Raw genomic sequence first — 21,625 nt, 5'->3', positions numbered from 1 at the left:
TTCATTGAATTTGAAAACTAGTTATCATTTCATGTGTTAACAACTAGCAAAAATATAATTAAAAGATTTTTATGCATGCAAGGTTAGTGCTAACAACGATATCAAATACACGATTAATCATAACTAAAGGTGATTAACACCTGGGGTGTTACAACCCTACCCCCTTAAAAGAATCTCGTCCCGAGATTCAGAACGGAAGACTCTTAATGGAAAAGGAGCAGATCAACCATCAATAATAGCAGGAAACAGTCACACTAGAGAAGACCGATGTTGTCGATATGATCCTTTGCAGATAAAGACTGAGAACTTAGAGAAAGTTTAAGAAGCAAGGTATAAGAAATACGATATCTCCCATAATTTTATTCGATTGGTTACTTGTCCGACTTCAAGTGTTGTATGCTCTCTTGTTCCAACAGCAATGGCATATGTAGCTTGATCATCCCGGCATCTTCAACAAGATCGCTTGTCTACCACATCTTAATGACGACGGCGCATTCAAGAAGACATCCGAACTCGATCCTTGCACGGCACTTCAACTAGACTGGATAATTGAGTGAGGTAAGATTTTCCGTTCAAGAAGAAAAGGTCAAACAAAGCAAGGAATGATGCTGAGACAAGGTAATCAAGCTCTCGCAGCGCAGAGATCGCAACACGAGGAGAGCAAATGTCATTGAGATTCATCACAAGGCTCATGAATAACAAGTGAAGGTAAAAAGGAAGGATGGTTTAGGAGGTGTTTTCGGAATATCCTTGCTCAGGATTATATTATCTGATGAATTACACAAAACATGCTTCTTTATGCCAGTACAATGCCCACCATACCAAGGAATAAAGATAAAATGTTTCACCCATAGTGCAAATGCTTGATGGCTCGGATAATGATGCACTCCTGGAATGCATGATTGCAATGCGGGTGCAACACGATGATAAAATGTTCCATGCACAATGGAATGGTGCATATGAATTGATGCATTAGTTATGATGCTGGCCCAATGATGTATACACCATGGTGCAAAGATGATGATGCCCATGTTTTATGCATCTAGGAGGTGCATAAAATATGATGCATACACGCATGAGTTTGCGATGCACACAATACAACACGCGTCTTAGGACCGTTGCTCTTGCGCGAGACTAACCTCTCGTTAACCCTATACCCTTGAGAGGGATTAGAAGTTAGGACACTAATAAGGTTGCATAAAAGGGGATTGCAATGAGTTATGTCACATATACCTTGGCACCAGCGCGCTCCTAGTGGCTCAATCATGTGGCTGCAGCACACATGAGACCCTAGGTTCCGTCGCGGCATCAGGGTTATGTAACTAAACACAACTGCAAGAGAAATTGATAGTAGCAACCCAACAGTGCCAGCAACAAGATAGATTAACGAAACCGAAGACAACCCGAAGTTGTACTCGGACACATACCCGTTAGTCAATCTATGGATTCTCGACGATGATGCAACACCATGCACTGACCAATGACGTGATGCATGATTGTTGCAATGACTATATTCAAAAAGTTATTTTGTCATGAACCTTTTTAATTTATCCAAAACTACTGAGCAAGAATGGAATGCATAAGGTTCCGGTGTTAGAATCAAAATAGCCAAAAAAAATATAGATTATGACATCAATGATAGGCCGGTCATGGAACGATGGAGTGAAGGACTTTGTTGGCAAAATCAAGGCTTAGCCACGAAAAGTAACAGTGGTTTTGTTGGAATAGGTCCAAGACATGGATCAAGAGGTTGACTTGAATGACAAGCTAAGGTTTACTGGAAACATTCTCACATGATCCAAAGCCACCGAGGAAGATATTCTCAACCAAGGTCAGGCTAGCAGATTGTATAGGTCTCACTACTAACAACACAAATTCTAGGTGGAGAAATAGGTACAAGCAACACATTTCGGTAAACCGACGCAGCAAGCATGCCACTCAATCAAACTCAAGATTATGCCAAGATGCATGCACGTTCTATCGTTCCTCACCAACAAATGCCAATAACTAGGCATACGGGGATAATCGGTGGCACAGATACGTACTCTCCCTATATATACTAGTCGTTCTTACGTTCAAAGCTTACGTCACGTGGTTAGTGTACCTGCAGACAAACACAAAATGTAAAGAGACATGAATATCCATTTCTGGACCCTTCGTGCCAGCACACACGAACGGCCCCCATGTGTCCTACGCCACACGGGTAACGCATATGCAGTTTCCCACATATTCACCCATACATTACCATCCACTATAGAGATGGCACCCAAACGTTCGACGCTGAATGGGCAGCGTTGCATACGTTACCGAAGCAACGTATTCACTTCCCGTACACTCGCCTTACGGGACATCCAAGGGTAGACGTGTCCCAAGGGTCACGGTCATGGCCAACCGCATGACAGGTTTATATCTCGTAACATTGCCTTACGAAATGACCGTGATTACAATCACACGGTAGGAAATCCGCACTCCATATCAGGCGGCAGATAGCGACAGGCTCGTTTGAATTGAGCCTTATCACCTCCTCGTATGCTCATTATACGGGACCCGCGCACGTATGAAACACGTGGGCTATTCTAAGGACTACCAGAATACTTACCTTGCTTACCTGAGCGTAGGTGCGTCGTTACAGAATGTTAGATACCAATTGTGCACAAAAGTAAGGTTTAACATAAAGTAAAGAGCTGGAAGTGCTGGAATAAAATAGATACTTAGATGCCACCATAACTAATAAAACCTAGATAGGGCATACGAGCTATCTATCTTATTCCTTAGCGCAACTAGCGTCAAGTTTTCGAAACCAACATTTTGCAAGCCAAAAAGTTAGTTTTAAACTTAATTAAGCATAAAAGTAATCATCCCCAGTGCGTTTCGGCTCTGATACCAGCTGTAGCAGCACCGCCCAAATTAAACCGGCTTAAGTGCGCTAACTATCATCTTAATGTTTAATCAAGTTACTGTGCACTTAAAACGGTGTAATCCGGACGTCTGTCGGTTTAAGGATCGAAAAACACTGGAAGTCTCGCACGAAGACGAGCACAGATGATTACAAGCAGACAAAATTTCTCAAAGTTAATTTACAAAGTGGAGTTTTACACACAAGTTTACGTAAAATATCAGAGTTCAAAATGCAGCGGAAACTAATTAGAAGTTGAGTTTAGAAAAACAACGATTACTACGATGACGTGAGGACGTCACATCGAGCCCACCGATGTGAATCCTTGTTAGCTCCAGCCAGCAGCAGTTACCTGAAAACAGGGTGACAACAAACCCTGAGTATACTAATACTCAGCAAGGCTTACCCGACTTTGGGTATACTTAGCCCATTATCTAGACATGCCAGGCTTTTTTTTTGGCTCTGGAGTTCTTTTGCTGAAATGCTGCTAGGAGTGAATCCTTACTTTTAATATTTTAGCTCCATTTAGTACAGCGAGTATTAACTAAATTCGCCTAAACATCTAGAGCACACATGGTGGAGCAGATTATTCTTCAGTAACTCACAAACCAATCTATTCCATTCCTCTTTCATTCTATTTTCTTACTACGATGTGACAAAGAGATCAAGGCTCTCATAACCGCGAGTCACGGCGAATCGATCCGATTTAACCTTGCAAGGTGGACCTAACTCACACGACACATGCAAGCCCTGTCGGGCCACGCGCGTCAACTGTTTCCACATTACCACGGCATCTGAACTACGCCTGCTAAAACCCAGGTGATGGGCCCCTCGCAGTGAACTCCCGGAGAACCCGGAGGCGGCATCCTATCCAACACCCGCCAACTCCCACGCCCAGCGTAGCATGGCGGAATTCAAATCACCGCTGTAAGGTGGTACACAGCTTACCGGTTTCGACTACCTCCTACTTCCGGTATGTGGTTAGTACTGTTCAATCCTCGATCAGCACTGCCAACAACGGAACGGTCCTCAATCGACACAGGCGGAGGTCCACTTTCCAAACATTCCATATCCATAATCCAATTCCTCTCCGCCCGGTCTCCATTTTTCTTTCCTCACAGATTCATTCTCAAACCACTTTTCCATAAGTAACCAGGACCTATAGCTCGCGAGTGACAGGAATCACTCGACTTCTACCGAGCCCTAATTAAGCATTGCAATACTAACGACCTGCACACTAGTGGAGTAACTGAGGAAACCTAGGGATCATGCATCTACGGTTCCAATCAACTCCTAGAACGTAAATGCACAATAATTATATAAATAAACATTGAATACTGAAGTTTAGGGGTTATGCTCCGGGGCTTGCCTGGGTTTGACACAAGTCAGTTAGTTAGCTTGTAGTCTTGCACCAGCTTGACATCATCCCAGTCCAAGCATGCACTCCAGTCGGTCCTTCCGTCTTCTGGATTGGTCCACCCGTGCACCATCTTTTGGCTCGGCTTCAACATTGCCCTCCGGTTCCACATGTCGCACATTTAGCGTACCTAAATGATATGCAACGATGCAAATGCAATGCAATTAAAGGAAAGACATGACTGGGCAATCATTTATCGAGTAACACAACAAACAAACTCAAAAGGCAAAAGATTTGGTGCTGCAACATAAGAGTTCATTCAAGTATTTTAGCCTGAAGTGTTTCCTACAAGAAGTGTGATTAACTTGATTAGGAAGACTAAGCATAAACCTAGACCAAAAAGAAGTAAGCTCTGGACTTTATTTACTAACCAGCAAACACAAGCAAAGTACATAAAAACAAGCAACAAACTGGTTCTAGCATGGTTAGCATGATTACCCAGGAAACAAGAATTATCTACTGAAATTAACATGTAGGAAAAAATCACCTCTTAGCAACACACAAGAGAACAACTATATCTAGGAACCAAACAAGGGCGACAACTTGACATGCAGCAAGGATCTGATAGCACAAATTAATTAGCATGATAAGATACTGATAAAGAGTGTAAAAACAATTTACCAACATTTATTGCTAACATAAAGCATTTATTTTAGCCTAAACAAGACCAACTGAACAAAAACAGATTTACACACATGCGCATATCTTTTGGACATGAAATTTTTACAGTGAACTAAGCATGACAAGAGTACACTACTGCATAAATTTCATAATTTTTCGACTTCCAAAACTGCAGATATTAAAAAGACAAGTGTAAACAAGCATTATTCATGATTAAATCAAAACATCACAGAAACATTAAACAACCAGCATGTTAAATATTTTTCATAAGTTATTCATGTCAAAACAAAGCTATCCCAACTGGTTTTACCTTTTTACCATTTTTCTACTATTTACTATGCATTTTCAAAGCTTACAACCACTTAAACTAACATTTAAACTAGAGCAAAAACTATTTAGAAACTGAAGATCAACCTGCAAGCAAAGTTGTAGATCTTAGAACAAGGAATCCAACAAATTTTAGTTTGTATTTTTCTGATTTTTCTACGATTTTCTATGATTTTTCAAAGTTTCAGCCAATTATTACAAAACAACCCTTCGCAGCACTATTCATATGAGTCACAGACTTCGCAGAAAACCCCCTAGACTTGTTCCAATTCTTGTGTGGAGCCCCTGGTCGCGATTTTTGGAACAGAGAGGCTCGGGGAGCTTGGTACCAGCGAGAGGAGGCCATCCCGGCGGCCGGGGAGGGGTGGGGGAGAATGAGGGACACGAGAGCTACCTCTGGGTGGTCTCGGTTGATGCCGAAGTGGTCGGAGGAGGGCCGGCGACGGGAGCAGGCGGCCGGCGGCGGCGGTGAGCGACGACGGCGAGGTTCCGGCGGCCGATTCGAGGCGGGCTCGGGCCTGGGAGTACCAGCGCGTCGGGGCAAATCCGTTTGGGGGCTCGGTGCAGCTACAGGCCTGCCGCAGGCGGCCGACGGCGCGCGGCATGGCCCAGCCATGGCAGCCGCGGCGGCGCTGCGCCTCCCCGCACGCGCGAGCAAGGGAGCAGGGGCAGGAAGGTCGGCAGGGCAGGAGGGAGTCGCGGGGTGGCTCACACGGGTGCTTGGCTTGCTGTTAGCTCACACGGGCGCTTGGTTTGCGATGGGAGCAGGCAAGTGCTAGTTTGCTTCTGGTGAAGAAACAGCAACGGGAGAGAAAAGAGCTGGCCAGCACGTGGAGACTTCTCGAGAGATGGGCAGGGGAGGAGAGAGAGTAGAGAGAAAATGATTCAACGAAACTTAGCTCGATTTTGACCGTCCAAAACTCAAAACTTCATATAGAAACTCGAAAATTTCCAAGAATGAAAGTTGTTCAAAATTTGATTTCCTCCAACTTTTATTTTAGGCAAAACTTCATTTGAAAATCAAATAATGGTTTAAAATTTGAAATGTTAAAACCAAAGCATTAATGTCATATTCACAGCTAAATTAAAAGTTTTCTTCAAATTTTGTGCTGAAACTTGAAAAACCATAAACACGAAAGTTTTTCACCACTCCAAACTCTACAAGTTTGTTTTTAGGCAAAAGTCTATTTGAGCAAGAATTTTAAAAGTTATTTTTAAAACATGTTTCATTGAATTTGAAAACTAGTTATCATTTCATGTGTTAACAACTAGCAAAAATATAATTAAAAGATTTTTATGCATGCAAGGTTAGTGCTAACAACGATATCAAATACACGATTAATCATAACTAAAGGTGATTAACACCTGGGGTGTTACACGCGTGCCCGAACCTCCACCCAGCAGCGCGTCCGCGTCCAGCCCGCCGCACATTCGGCTGCGCCCTGCCGCGCCCCCCCTCTCCTGCTGCGCAACCGCCATAGGGACGGAGCTCGAGGCGAGCGCGGCGGCTGCGAGGCCACGAGCTTCAAGGGATGCGCGCCGCTGCAAGGGGGCTCACCATGGCCGTGGCCCGCGCAAGAGGACGAGGTCCATGCGTGCGCGCCGCCGGACGCATCGGCAGTGGCCGCTCGCCCACGCCGGAGGGGGGAGAGTGCCGCTAGAGGGAGAGGGCGAGCGCCGCCGGGGGGAGGACCCGCCATACCTGGAGACGCGATCCGCCGGAGAGAGGGGGGCGTCCACCGCCGGAGAGGCAGGAGGGGGCATCGCTGCACGGGCCTTCGCCGCCGCCTAGCAGATCCGGTCGAGCTCGTGCGCTGCCTCCTCGGCGCGGGGCCGCGGCGCGGCGGGGCGGAGCGGAGCGCAAAGGGGACTCGACGCCATGGAGGTAAGGCGGCGGAGGGAGGGAGGTCAAGCCGTCGCGGAGCCCGCCTCCGTGCCGGAGTGAGTAGAGGAGGGCGAGGGCAGGGAAGAGGGTTCGCGGCGTGAGCTCGCGGCCGCAGACGAGCTCGCCACGGCTCTGGTGTGGGAGGCGCCGCCATGAACGCGGCGGCGGGCGAGCCGCGGGCCTCTGCCTCCGCCGGATCTGGCTGGCCGGAGCTCGGCCGCGCGCGCCCAGCATGCGGAGGGCGAGCGGATCCGCCCGGAGGAGGCGCAGGCGTGGGGGTGGCGCGGCTCGCCGCCGAAGAGGAGGGATGAGGCATGGATGGAGGCCGTCGCGCCGCCTCTTGCCGCCGCCGCGCGCGGGCACGAGCGCCGCGCCGTCGGGGGCCATGGATGTCACCGGAGAGAGAGAGGGAGGCAGAGGAGCAGAGGACCGCAGGGAGTGAGGGAGGGCAACGGGGAGTAAAAAATAAAATAGGAGGCTGAAGTATGGGCCCCACGAATGGGTAGTTGGTATAGAGGATGAATATAGAGGATGAATGGGTGCAGAGAAACTGGGGGTGTGTTTAGTTCATTTTGCAAAAACTTGTAAAGATGTAAACAGGGCATTTGAAGTATTAAATGAAGTCTATTTGTAAAACTTTTTGCATAGATGGGTTGTAAATCGCGAGACGAATCTAATGATGCTAATTAATCCATGTTTAATCAATAATTAGCGGATGGTTACTGTAGCATCACTATTGCAAATAATGGATTAAGTAGGCTCATTAGATTCGTCTCGCGATTTACAGTCCATCCATGCAAAAAGTTTTGTAAATAGACTTCATTTAGTACTTCAAATTAGCAAGATTCTGTTTCACTTTAATGCGTTTACGGCTTTTTTGCGTTTACATGTAAAGATCTAAATAGGGCCTGGATATAGAGAAGAGAATTTTGATGACCAGACAAAAATATTCCTTTTAGAGAATGAATTTAGAGTATGACGAGTGCAGACAACCTTATAGCATTAACTCTAAAAGTCACCCATAGCCATATGGTCTGACCACAAGCAATAAAATACATTACTTTTCACTACAACTCTTGCGCAACCAGGGTTACCAAGAGGGTCACCTGTGGGGTCTTTTGTTTCCTACCCTATTGTGGAGTTTACCATATGCACCGAGTGATGCTTTAACATTAGTCATGCCCTTACATAGTTGCAACGCATATAGTATAGACTACAGTAGTCCCACATTTTGTGTGCATGCGCTTGTTGCGCAACCAGCCAATAACCCTTGTTTGCATACTCTCATCCTTACCTGCCTGCAACGCACAATGCGCTACGGAGTAGTAGTCTAGTTCCATCGTCAAGCCAGATCAGAAGCGAGAACAAAAGCAAAAATCTTCCAGCCTGCAACGCACAATGTTCTTTTTTCTTCCGAGGAGGCCCAAGGCTGCTCAAGGCCCTGTTTAGTTTCCAAAAAATTTCCTACAGGTACCTGTCACATTAAATTTTTTGACACATGCATGAAGCATTTAATAAAATAAAAAAATAACTAATTACACAATCTAACTGATTAGCACGAGATAAATCTTTTAAATCTAATTAATTCATAATCAAATGTTATTTATCAAATAACAACAAAATATACTACAATACCAAAAACTTTTTCGCGGACTAAAACACAGCCTCATCCCGCAGCCAGCGCATAGAAGGGTGACGATAGGCCCAAGGCCCAAGCACGCACACATGGCAGTACGGCAGGCTGTCCATGCCAACCGGCCCCTCCAGCTCTCCTGTCTCTCCCTCTTCATCCGTGTCCGCGCCAGCGCGTTCTGCCTCGTGGCCCCCGCCCCGTGCCAAAAACAAATCTGGTTGGCTGGACCCAGGACTGGCCGGTAGAGGTGGAGCCTACCACCAGTCCACCACCCGGCCTCCACGTTTTTTTTTGCCAAAATTTTTTACCTTCTTTTTTTGGACATAAGAATAGAGTATTAAATGTAGATAAACGACAAAACTAATTGCACAATTTGAATGTACACGACGAGACAAATTTTTTAAGCCTAATTAGTATATAATTAGCCATAAATGCTACAGTAATCCACATGTGCTAATAGTGCGGTCAAAAGCCCTAAAAAATCGTCTCGCGGTTTTCAAACAGGTTCTGAAATTAATTTTTAAATTAGTGTAAAAAAAATCTTTCCGACGTATGATAAAACAATCGATTTGAGAAAAAAAATTTATTTTGGGAACTAAACGGTGCCTCAGTCACTCCACCCGGCCTCCACCTGCATCACCTCCCATGCACTGATGCACGGGCACGGGCACGGGCCCGGCCCGGTGCGGCGGCCCCCCAAAAATCCCGGCCCTTTAGGGTCTCTTCCCATAAAAAAACTCGGCAGCCGCCGCAGCTGCAAAGCAACAAGCAGCCGCACACCACCTGGCCCGGCGGCATCGCCATCGGTCTCGCGGCAGCCGTCCGATCAGATCGGAGCACAGCGCCGCAGGGGGGGCGCACCGCGACGTGCGGCGCGAGCCAGGCGTCCCACAAGGCCACACGCGCTCCACCCAGAAATCCCGCTTGCTCACGCGCTCGCTTGCTTAAATCCCCAAAGCCCCCCCAAATTCCCCGGCCCTCCTGTTCATTTCTCTCCTCCACCCCCTCCCCCTCCCCCTCCTCCTCGCCGCTCGCCGCTGAAGAGGGAGGTTCCCTGGTGCGTGCGTGCGGGATGGAGGCGGCGACGATGGCGTGGACGGCGGCGGTCGTCGGGGTCGGGCTGGTGTACTGGTTCGTCTGGGTTATGGGCGCGGCGGAGGTGAAGGGCAAGCGGGCGGTGGATCTCAAGATGGGATCCATCACGCGGGACAAGGTGCAGGACAAGTACACGCAGTACTGGTCCTTCTTCCGCCGCCCCAAGGAGACGGCTACCACCGCCGCCGCGGCGGAGAAGGTGCCCGACTTCGTCGACACCTTCTACAACCTCGTCACCGACATCTACGAGTGGGGCTGGGGCCAGTCCTTCCACTTCTCCCCCTCCCTCCCCGGCCGCTCCCACCGCGAGGCCACGCGCGTCCACGAGGAGCGCGTCGTCGACCTCCTCGGCGCCAAGCCGGCCCACCGCCTCCTCGACGTCGGCTGCGGCGTCGGCGGGCCCATGCGCGCCATCGCCGGGTACTCGGGATCCAACGTCGTCGGCATCACCATCAACGACTACCAGGTGAACCGCGCCCGCGCCCACAACCGCAAGGCCGGCCTCGACTCCCGCTGCGAGGTCGTCTGCGGCAACTTCCTCTCCATGCCCTTCCCGGACGCCTCCTTCGACGGCGCCTACTCCATCGAGGCCACCTGCCACGCGCCCAGGCTGCAGGACGTCTACGGCGAGGTGTTCCGCGTGCTCAAGCCCGGCGGCCTCTACGTCTCCTACGAGTGGGTCACCACCTCGCTGTACCGCGCCGAGGACCCGGACCACGTCGACTGCATCCAAGGCATCGAGCGCGGCGACGCGCTCCCGGGGCTGCGCCGCCAGGACGAGATCGCGTCCATCGCCAAGGAGGTCGGCTTCGAGGTGCTCAAGGAGCAGGACCTCGCCCTGCCCCCCGCGCTGCCCTGGTGGACGCGCCTCAAGATGGGGCGCATCGCATACTGGCGCAACTCCCTCCTCGTCCGCGTGCTCACCATGCTCAGGATCGCCCCCAAGGGCGTGTCCGAGGTGCACGAGATGCTTTTCGAGACCGCGCAGCACCTCACCAAAGGCGGCGAGACCGGCATCTTCACGCCCATGCACTTGGTGCTCCTCCGCAAGCCCGCCGCCGCCACCGAGGCGGCGAAATAGTGCAAGACTAGGACACACTTGCCCACCGCAAGGGGAAGAAGAAATAATCTGGCAGGAACAGCAGAGGTAAGAAGAGCAGGCTACTCGGAGAGCTTCAGGAATCAAATTTAATCTCTTAGAGAAGATACTAGGAAGGAACCATGCTTGTTGTTACTCTTTTCTTGTTCGTATCGTAGATTTCAGTTTAATTTTTTTGGTGGAGGATTATCCGGTTGAAGAGAGGGAGAGGTTGTTGGGATTTAAATTTGTTTTCTCGCTTGCTTGATCGGTGGATCCATCTATATCTATCTATCATCAGCCATGTTTTGTCTGCAACAATACCTTGGAATTGAATTCCCCTATTTTTACTGGTATACTAGTGAGGAAGAGATTGTTTGGTGAGATCTGCACGCACAGGGATTTCCATACCAGATTTACTTTCCCCGTGTCCCACGGCCCGTGTTCCGTCGTGCAGAGCACAGCACGACGGGTCTGCCGGCCGGCCATGGCGTTGGCGCGGGCTAGGTGAGAAAGGTTGGAAACGACAAACATTCCCGCTGTTTCACATTTTACCTTATTTTACCTCCTCCATCCACCTTCAAGAAAGGAGGAGGATTGAGCAGCGAGTGGTGCGTGACAGTCACGAACCCCGGGCCTACAGTACGCTCTAGTCGATGGCAAGTGGGGCCCGAGACCGGATCTGAAGCGTTGTTTAGGCGATCGATGGATCAGCCGTGCTAAAAAGATAATTTGGCGGAGTGGTTTAGGGCGGGGGATGGGGACAAGCCGGGCACGTGAGCTCGTCACGGCGGCCGAGGCGCTGCCCGCCATGTTACGCCTCCTTTTCTTTTCTTTTTTTTCCCTGCACCACCGCGCCTGCGCAGGGACACGGAAAAAGCTGACAGCTGGGCCGTGTTTGGTTGACATCACCAATTTTTTTTAAAAAAAACAAATACATACGTACATAGAGTATTAAATAAAATTTATTTACGAAATCTTTTTACGTGTAATTTTTCGAGACGAATCTAGTGACGGTCATTACTTCAAGATTTGCTACAGTGATATTACAATAACCATTCTCTAATCGTGCGGTCAAAAGCCTCATTAAATTGGTCTCGCGACTTTACCAGAAGTTCTGCAGGTGGTTTTGTAATTAGACTTTATTTAATATTCTAAATTAATGATCAAAAGATAAAAAAAAATTGCTAAATTTTTTTCAACCCTAACCAAACACGGCCCCGCTTTGCGTGCGCGCGCGCCACTAGTCCTGGGAAAATATCCGTTGGCGGGCGGCGCGGCGTGCAGGATCGGTCGCTGTCAGAGGTTGCCTTTTTCGGTGGAGAGCAAAAAGAAATATCCGTTGGCGGGCGGCGCGGCGTGCAGGATCGGTCGCTGTCAGAGGTTGCCTTTTGCGGTGGAGGGCAAAAAGAATGGCCCCAGTTTTGAGCAAAATCTTCAGATTTCCGAATTAGATGCTGGTGGCAACTCATACTCAGGGCCTCAATCTCGTGCCATTAGCACACACTTGGAAATCTCGTGCCATTAGCACACAACCTATACTTCAAAATTACTTTGGATCTAAACAAAATCTCAATCTCGTGCCATTAGCACAAACTTGTGATAGTACTACGGCAATGGATTAAGTAGTAGGAGGCGGGCGATGTGCCGATCTGGACCTCAGTACAGTGATGCCGTTGTACGCATCCGTACCAAGTAGGGGGCTACTACTGTCTGTACTAGCTGTAATTTTGAGTGTTGCTCTGATTGTTTTATCAAAGGAATAGGAAAAAAGTTAAAAAAGCAAAGCAGAACATAAGTAGGGAGACCAACGCTGGGCAGAGAGGACCAAGCAGCTCTGCGAGCAGGGCTCCCTGTCCATGGAAGAGGCAGTCAGGCAGAAGCCAGGCAGTTTCCTCGCGCGCCGGCTGAACTGGAGGAATCGCAACTTCGCAAGGCAAGGAGGCGGTTAATCACATGATCCGATCTGCCCGGCGGTGAATCACATGCTTGCCCTGCCTCTCTGTCTACACTGCTGCGCGCTGGAATATTTGCTGCCTCCTTTTCGAAAGAAAAAAAATCTGCTGCCTCTGGCGGCTTGGCCACCATTTGCTCGGCTCTGCCTACTTGTGTGGCCGCTGCCTTGTCAACGGCACGGAGGGAAACTCTCCCCATTTGGGGCCGCGGATTTGGGGCCGCGGTTGGTTAATACCATAAAAAAAATTTACAAAAAGACGAATGTATGTATGGAGTACTAAACGAAGTTTATTTACGAAATTTTTTACGGATGAGTGTAATTTCGAGACGAATTTAATGATGGTAATTAATTCATGATTTACTACAGTGATGCTACAGTAACCATACTCTAATCGTGCGGTCGAAGATATTATTAGATTGATCTCGCGAAATTACTAGGGATTTTGCAGGTGGTTTTGTAATTAAATTTTATTTAATACTATAAATTAATGGTCAAAAGTACAAAAAAAAATTCGCGAAATTTTTTCCAGCTCTAACCAAACACGGCCCTGCAGCTGGGCTCGCGCGCGCGTCAGCTCAGATGCACGCCCGCCCGGCACAGTCCACCACGAGAACCAGATAGTCCAGGCTGCTGGCCTTGGCTGGCTGGGCCGGACCCGGCTGCTGCTCTGGATCTTGCCCAGCCTGGCTGTCCTCGTCCTCCCCACTTGCCGACGAGCTCGTTTCGTTCTGTTTTGCCCCATCCAATTATTTTACGGAGCTGTTCCTAATTAACAATCCCCAATTAGTGAGTTCCCCTAGCTGGCACCCAACCATCTTCGATCGTGGGTTGCTACTCTTTTTTCTTCTTTTTTTTCCCTCTCTGATCAGATGCTTACAAGCTGTTGAGGATTTGGGTCGCTATCCCCGCTCGGCTCGAGATACGCAAGCATCACTGGGCGGGCTGGGATCTCACCTAATCCCTGACCTATCAAGACAACAAGAATCCTGACCCATCAAGACAACAAGGCCAACATATGCCAAGCTTGATTCTAGAACAAGAGGTAAGCTCTCTTCTCTCCTCCACATCAGCAAAAATACTAACTAGCTTAGTTTTAAGCCCATTATTGTACACATCAGTAAAAATGCTGACTAGTTTAGCTTTAAACCCATTATTGTATCTGTTTTTTTTTGTGGGGGGGGGGGGGGGCGGTGTTGTACTCGTAGTCCTAGCCATCGGATGTCCGGATCGCCGCTGATTTGGACTTGTGTTGGAAGATCAGGCCTTGCCGCCTGATGGAGATCTCCTCCCGCTGATTCTAGATTTTTGTTTTGAATAAAATTGCGGGTTTGTCATTTAAGTAGAAGGAGCTGATTCTAAATTTCTAGTCTTCGGTTGCGAGCTGCCGCTTGTGGAGTGCTGGCGACAACTGAAACCGGGATGGCGTAGGGAATCCTCGCCTCGTCTCGTCATGGTGGTGGCCCGAATAAATGGTCCCGGCTTCGTATGTGGCTCGCGGCGCTCGATCATCTCCATCGTCGTTGATAAAGCACCAGTTTGGGACCGCGAGCGGGATAAGCACAACGCGTCTCGGGGCCCGCTTTTGCGATTTTGGCCCGCGCAGTTCAAATCTCGCATATTGCCTTCGCATGCGGCTGAAATAAGCGCTTCCTATGCGAGGTTTTTGGCGGGATATTTTTTGCGTTTTTCGTGGATAAGCAGCGCCAGACGCGGTTCCAAACGGGGCCAAAAGTCGTGGTGATGATTCGTTTTCTAGCGATTGGAGTTTCTGGATGCCAGTCGGAACTGAAAGCCAAGGTCGAGACTCGTGAGGTCCGAGCGGTGCAAGCACTGAGATGTCATGCTCATGCGCCACCGAGACGTCACCGTAGAGGATACACGTCCACTCCTTCCTTGCGGTGATTAGGACTACTACCAATCAGGCACATTTCCTTTCAATCGTGCTCGGTGCTCTTCTGATTCCAGGCTCCAAGCTCCAGCTGCATCCATGCTGCGCCCAGAACATGCTGACATGATATGTGTGTGTGTGTGTGTGCTGCTCTTTTCCCGTGGCGCCCGTGCTGTAAACAGGGTGCCATGCATCTCCTTCTTCTTCTATCTATCCCCTAAAGCACGGATTAATCTTTGCTGTGTCCACCCCACATTTTGCACCCCACTGAGATGTCCAATCCTACTGCACTCGTGAAAATATACCCACAAAAATGACACTGTTGAAATCTAGGGTCAGAAGTATACCTAGGCATTTCTCGGGTCGGGTCGGGTTCGGGTCGGGCCGAAAAAAACCCGGTAGAAAAACTCATGGCCCGAGCCCGCCCGTGGCCCGGCGAAAACCCTAAAATGTTGGCCCGAGCCCGCCCGCAGCCCGACCCGACGGCCCGCGGGCCGACCCGCTGACCCGACCCGACGGTTGCATCATAGAATACCTTCAGAAACTTTTTCATTGCATCAAGTTTTGCCCATTCTGTACATGATGGATAAAAATTTGACTTAAATGTGCTGTCCCTCTCAGATAAGTGTTCTAAAACTGGCTGAAAGTAAAGTGCAGTTTCAATCATCTTATAGGTAGAATTCCAACGAACTGGTATATCAACATGCAATCTTCTTTTTGACCGGGCCGTCGGGCCGGCCCGCGGGTTTAATTTTCAGCCCGCACCCGACCCGAATTTTGCACCGGGCTGAAATCATGGCCCGGACCCGCCCGCCATGTTCCTCGGGCCGGGTCGGGTCGGGTTTTTTTCGGGCGGGTCGGTCCGGGTTCTTCGGGTCGGACGGCCCATGCCCAGGTTAGTCAGAAGTGCCTCTCAGGAGGCTTCAACGCAGATCAACGATCCAAACTCGCTGGATCTCCCCAGCCTCAACGCGTCAGGCGTCGCGCCGCCCCCGCCCCGCTCACCCGCCTCCTCAGGCGGTGCCAGGCATCGACGGCCCAGGTTCGAATCCTGCTACACGTTCATTTCTCCCCTCGCTTCTTTTTGTCCGCCGCCGCCTCCGTCTCCCCCAGCTCCCGTGGCCCCGACGCCGATCCCCGCCGCGACTCGGTCGATCGCCGGCAAAGTGTACTGACCTGGCCTTTGTAGGTCACGAATCGTTATCTCCGCGGCTTTTGTGTCCTGGGGTGGGGGTGGGATATTTCCTCTAAATAGTAGGTCGAAATATTCGTCCAAGTTTAAGTCAAAAGCGGGATTTCTGGGTTTACACAGGCTCATCTCAAGTAGGCGCGTTATGATTGAGAGAACCGTTGTTCAAAACAGTATTTGGACTTGGGCAGTTCGGAAACAGCTAGAGGCTCTGCATCGTTCGACCTGCATCGCATCAATAGCAGGAGCCTTGACTTGCAGATTATCTTGGAGTATCTTGCAGATTATCTCGGAGTATCGTGCCTAGAGATGGTAACGGATCATAACTCTAGTGGTATTTTCACAATTCAACTTTCTTTTTTTTACGGGTGTTTTTCACAATTCAACTTGTAATTTATATATTTTAAATTTAAATGTATAAATTAGAGTGATTTTTTTAAAATCTAGTTATAGATCATCCCTCTAATCGTGCCTGTCTTCTCAAAAACGTGATGGTACGGACCTTAGTGCAGGTATAATAAGTTACTAACCTGTCCATATCAGCAACAGTTCTACATGGATGAGAAAGAAATAAGGTGAGAGAGTGTCATGGCCTCTTACACAAAAGACAATATAAAAAAAATTATTATAGTATATATCTTCAAATGATATCTCTAGATGACACGGTTGGTGGAGCGGCTGGCTGCAGCGCCCACCGCCCCGCGTTAGAGCGCTGGCTCGGGCGAGGTTTTTCCACTGGAAATAGTAGTTCTCTAAATAATTTCAAGTATTTGTCTCTCGCGCGTGGAGCCACAAAGGGAATGCGACGCGCCCGTCGCTTACAGAGTCGGAGGATTCTGGTGATCTCAAGAAGGACGCGGTGTTAGATCTGTGTGTAGTTGTAGGGCTGTTTGTACACATGTAGTGTGTGTATGGAGTAGGCGTGCGTGTGTATGAACAGATACTACAGCTGTATCCAGATGAGAGGCACTAAAAAACTTTATTATTCCAGCAGCCATCGGACACGACTACTGAACTTTTAGTGCTAGCGCTACAACTCGCTCTACTAGAATTCAAAAAAAAAATCTCTCTACTACGGCTCGGCGGCGCCCGTCTTGTTCTCGCGCAACATCTCCTCGAGCGACTTCCCCTTGGGCTCCGGGCGGGTACCCGTGCGCCGTCTTGGCCGGGTCCGGGCTCTGCGCCAGGTACAGGAACCCGAAGGAGCCGATGATGGAGCCCACCTTCCCCGCCGCCGCCGAGATGCCGTGGCACGTCGCGCGGAGCCGCGCCGGGTAGATCTCCGCCGGCACGATGAAGGTCGTCGCGTTGGGCCCGAAGTTGGCGAAGAAGAAGGTGAAGGCGTACATCACCACGAACCCCGTCTGGTTGTCCGGCGCCGTCCAGTGGTCGTACGGGATCGCCAGGCCCAGCATGAAGGCCACCATCATCAGGAACCCCGCGAGCTGGATCCTGAACCGCCCCACCACGTCGATGAGGGCCACCGTGAACCAGTACCCCGGCACCGTGCCGCACAGCGCGATCAGCGTCTGCGCGCGCGATGTGGAACAGCTCGTCCAGCGCGCTCATCGTCCGCGCCACCGGGATCCACCCGATCGCGCTGAAGATGTCCTTCTGGAACAGGTTCTGCGAGTAGTAGGCGATGTCCAGGAGGAGCCACGTCGACGCCGTGCCCACCAGGTGGGCGCCGTGCCGCCGCGCGAACTCCCACGACAGGAGCCCGAACGGCCGGCTGCACTTGGGGCACCGGGCCGCCACCTCGGCCTGCTCCTTGGCGATCTCCACCCGGAGCACCCTGGACATGTCCGCCGCGGCGCGCTCCGCGTTCCTGGCCACCAGCGCCGTGTACCGCGCCGTCTCCGGCATCTTCATCCGCCAGTAGAAGGTGAGCGCCGCGGGCACCGCGCCCAACATGAGGATGATGAGCCACACCAGGTCCGCCTGCGCCGGGGTGGACGCCGCGGGGTCCACGGCGTACGGGGCCGCCGGGAACCGGCTCCTGAAGATGGCGGTGATGCCGATCGCGACCGCGCCGCCGGCCAGGATGCCGAACCCCTGCATCACGAACACGGCGGCGATGAAGGCGCCCCGGGTCCGCTTGTTGGCGTACTCGGACATGATGGTGGCGGACAGCGGGTAGTCGCCGCCGATGCCGAAGCCGAGCCAGAAGCGGAAGAAGCAGAGCGTGGCCATGACGCCCGCCGGCGAGTGGCCGAACGAGAGCCCCGACGCGACGGAGCAGATGATCATCAGCAGCAGCGTGATGCCGTAGACGCTCTTCCGGCCGACCTTGTCGCCGAGCCACCCGAAGAAGAGCTGCCCGGACAGCGTGCCGACGAAGGCCACGCCGTTGACGGCCGCGGAGACGTGCGGCGGCAGGGTGCCGGGGTTGGGCGAGCCGTCGACGGTGTAGTAGACGCGGCCGATGAGCTTGGTGACGAGGGAGATGCAGAAGAGGTCGTAGGCGTCGGTGAAGAAGCCCATACCGGCGACGATGATGGCCGTGAAGTGGTACCACTGCGTCTTGGCGCCGTCCAGCGCCGAGAGCACGTGCACGTTGCTCTGCCCGCCCGCCATTGCCCGATCGGCCGAGGTTCTCGATCCTCTGGCGCAGTGCCTCGTCAATTGTAAATCTCTCTGACGCGTTAACTGATCGAAGGGGCCCGGCGCAGCCAATGTATAGCGAGGAAGAAGTGAGAATATTCTTGGCGCCGGGTCCTTCATTCCTTGGCGCCCAACTTCTCAGGCCGCAATTCTCCCAACTCAACATCTTCGTTCCTGGTTCCATGCAAAGGTTTGACGGTTCCATCGCGGGGCGGGGGTGTTCTGTTATCTCTGCCATCATATAGATCTCGCGGGCTCTCTCGGTGTGCCGTGGAGGCCGGGGGCTCCTATACATCTTCTAGAAGATGATTATGGAGCGGCGGCGGCGGTTGCAGGCGGCGACGGCGCGCAGGAGCGGCGGGGCGCAGGAAGGCCGCGACGGAAACAGTGGAAGGTGGGGGAGAAAAAAATTTTTACGGAATCTCTTCTCTAAACACGAAAGCGCGTCCGTGCTCTGACATTCTCTGGCACCAGAACGGGCCACGTCGCTCAAAAAAAGATCGGCCGTCCGATAGGGCCATCCAACGGCCACGGGAACCCTCCCCGCGGCGGGCCGGCCTTCTCCCAGCGGTGCCGCACCTCCACCCTCCCTGCGGCGTCCCGGCGGCGGGGCTCCCTCCCCGTGCAGTGTCCCAGCGGCGGCACACCTCCACCCTCCCCACGCGGCCCTTCCCGCGGCGTCCCAACGGCGGTCCTTCCCCCCTCCTGCGGCATCCCTGCGGCTGCGTTCCCACCCCGCGCAGCGTCCCCGCGGCTGTCCTCATGGCAGCCGACCTTCTCCCTGCGATGACGCACCAGCAGCGGGCGGAGGAGGAGCCACCACGTCGACCTGCCCGCCAGGCAACCGCGCTGAACCGCCGCGCCGCAGGGCCTCTAGCCGGGCCGCCACGCCACGCCGCGCCGAGCTACCTGCCGGCCCGCAGAGGAGAACGGAAGAGGAGGAAACGCCGCGGAGGAACCGTCACATCGAGCCACCCACCGGGCAGCCACGTCAAGCCGCCAGCGGCGCGCCTCCACCTGGCCTGGCCTGGCCTGGGCCGTGGTCTTGCGCCGGCGGCAGCTGCCGCGGCTTGCGCTCCACTTGGCCGCCGGCCGCGTCCTGGCCTGGCCCCGCAACCGCCGGTCCGGGCCACCACTGGCCGCTGCCCTGGGCGCCGCGCCGCACCGGCTAGCCCCGCGCATCCTCCCGTGCGCCCGCTCGCCGCCTCGGCCACCCGCGATGATAGCGCAGGCGAGGGGCAAGGCTGAGAAGAGAGAAGAGAACGCGGCCGGCGGTGCTGCCGATGAAGCCGGGTAGTACTTCATGGACCCGAACCGGGTGATGGAGATGGCCCTGCCCCTGTTGTCGCCGGCGCTTGCTAAGCCGTGCGCCCGTGCTGGGCATGCTGGCGTGGTTCTACTCCTGTGCTCCGAGGTACGCTTCGGCACTTCGGCACTTCGCTACCTTCGTGGTGCTGCTCTAGCATGCGCTCCACCTATTTGCTCAAATGCTTCTGGGAAGTGGAAGTCGGTTTTGGCCTAGACATCTCTCTGGATTCTGACTGAGCGATACAAGAGGTGCATACCGATGTATCCACGCTAATTGTAGCTGTAGTGAATGGTAATTAGCACATGCAAAGTATATAAACTGAATATATCGGCCGAGTAACAGAGCTGTAGTGAATGGTAATTAGCACATGCAAAGTATACAGACCAAGATTTGCGCAACCTGAGTACGAAAACTGTAATAAGAGGTTATTAATTGATATTCATCTTAAACATTAAGGTATGATTCCACAGTTTCATTGACCTATGCCATTACTTTTTTGAGTCTGCTAGGCTTAACTGAAATGCAGGTAAATTAGGGTTACTCATCCACTTGAAAGCTTGGAGCATAGCTTAGTTGTTATTCTAAATGAACCTTTTTTTAAGTACAGATAAAGTTAACATTTGCTCAGTACTGTATTTAATAACTTGGAATTACAAAACTTTCACTTTCCTGAAGTCTAAAACGTTGCTCCAATATCTGTTCTCTTTATAGTTCTGCTTTTCTTCACTTAGCAAGAACTGTAATCATATGAGGAAGCAACTATACATTTTTTTAGTATCTTTGCAAATTCTTTGATTTCTTGGCACTAATTTCCATTTAAAACACAACAGTAGGATCAACAAACATCCCAATTTACCATGACCATTTCTGAAAACGGGTAGTCTGAGGTTACACAAATGTTTCTGTCTCTGTTATCCTATATTTTCTAATTCTAACATCCTGTATGTACCGTGCTCTCCTAGAAGTGATGATGTGGAATGTATCGTCTATTTATCTACACATAGTTGAATCAGAGCTTGAAAGCTACTATTCTCTACCAAAGAATATGTCTTGGATGTCATTTAATTCCTGAAATTATTGTCTACTTTCTGCAGGTTATTGATCTTGAGATGGCTGCCTCAACTGAAATTGTGCCCTTTAAAGACTTATCCATCTACACAAGACTGCAGGGTTGCTTGAAGCCTCTGTTATCGTTGGGGCAATCATCGGAGGTGCCATGGATGAGCAAATTAAGTGACTGAAAGTATGCAAGGTTACAATAACGCTGTTGTTCCAAGTGGTTTGTAACATGCTTGATGTGAAAATAGCAGGGAAAGACTACGCAAGTGACAAAATCACATACCCCAAGTTACTGAAGTTAGAGATATCTCATGACTTTGCACAAAAGATACAACGAAGCAGCTTACTGGTTTCACCAGGCAGGACCTCTATTGCATTAAACGAATTAGATCGCCTTTATACACAAAACTAAGGTGATGTTTACCAGCGTTTGTAATTATCTCAATCATATTCTGTAGCTTTCTATCTTGGTGTGTAACGGGGATATTTATCAGTGACACCTAATTTATTTGCATACCTATGAATGATTGTTGAAATGCTCCAAACAGTCTTATCTAGAAAATATTCAGTTGCAAAGCACTTGTACTATCTGTTTTTCCTACGCAGCATCAGCTATTGGCCGCCTATAAAGAAAATATTTTTCTGTACAGGATATCAAATGTTATGG

The 21,625-nt window shown here is 50.7% G+C and overlaps 1 protein-coding gene, 1 long non-coding RNA gene and 1 pseudogene across 2 annotated transcripts; 2 read left to right on the top strand and 1 right to left on the bottom strand.

Annotated features, from left to right (window-relative positions):
- The first annotated feature begins 9,706 nt into the window (after positions 1–9,706).
- LOC120688359 (24-methylenesterol C-methyltransferase 2-like) lies at positions 9,707–11,308 on the top strand. The gene has a single exon (XM_039970649.1). It carries the CDS (start codon positions 9,852–9,854, stop codon positions 10,953–10,955), a length of 1,104 nt encoding a protein of 367 aa, XP_039826583.1. The 5' UTR covers positions 9,707–9,851; the 3' UTR covers positions 10,956–11,308.
- A 4,395-nt stretch (positions 11,309–15,703) lies between these two features.
- On the top strand, positions 15,704–21,534 carry LOC120688360. Its single transcript, XR_005681069.1, has 2 exons — positions 15,704–15,839; positions 20,994–21,534. It is a non-coding gene; the product is annotated as an uncharacterized LOC120688360 (long non-coding RNA).
- LOC120688358 lies at positions 16,966–18,865 on the bottom strand (annotated as a pseudogene).
- Positions 21,535–21,625: the final 91 nt, after the last annotated feature.

This window comes from Panicum virgatum, chromosome 9N (genome assembly GCF_016808335.1).
Source record: "Panicum virgatum strain AP13 chromosome 9N, P.virgatum_v5, whole genome shotgun sequence".
NCBI lineage: Eukaryota > Viridiplantae > Streptophyta > Magnoliopsida > Poales > Poaceae > Panicum > Panicum virgatum.
This window is presented reverse-complemented; position numbering and strand designations above follow the sequence as displayed.

Excerpts from the sequence above, each read along its gene's own strand:
- LOC120688359 (XM_039970649.1), top strand. The coding sequence starts at position 9,852 with ATGGAGGCGGCGACGATGGCGTGGACGGCGGCGGTCGTCGGGGTCGGG.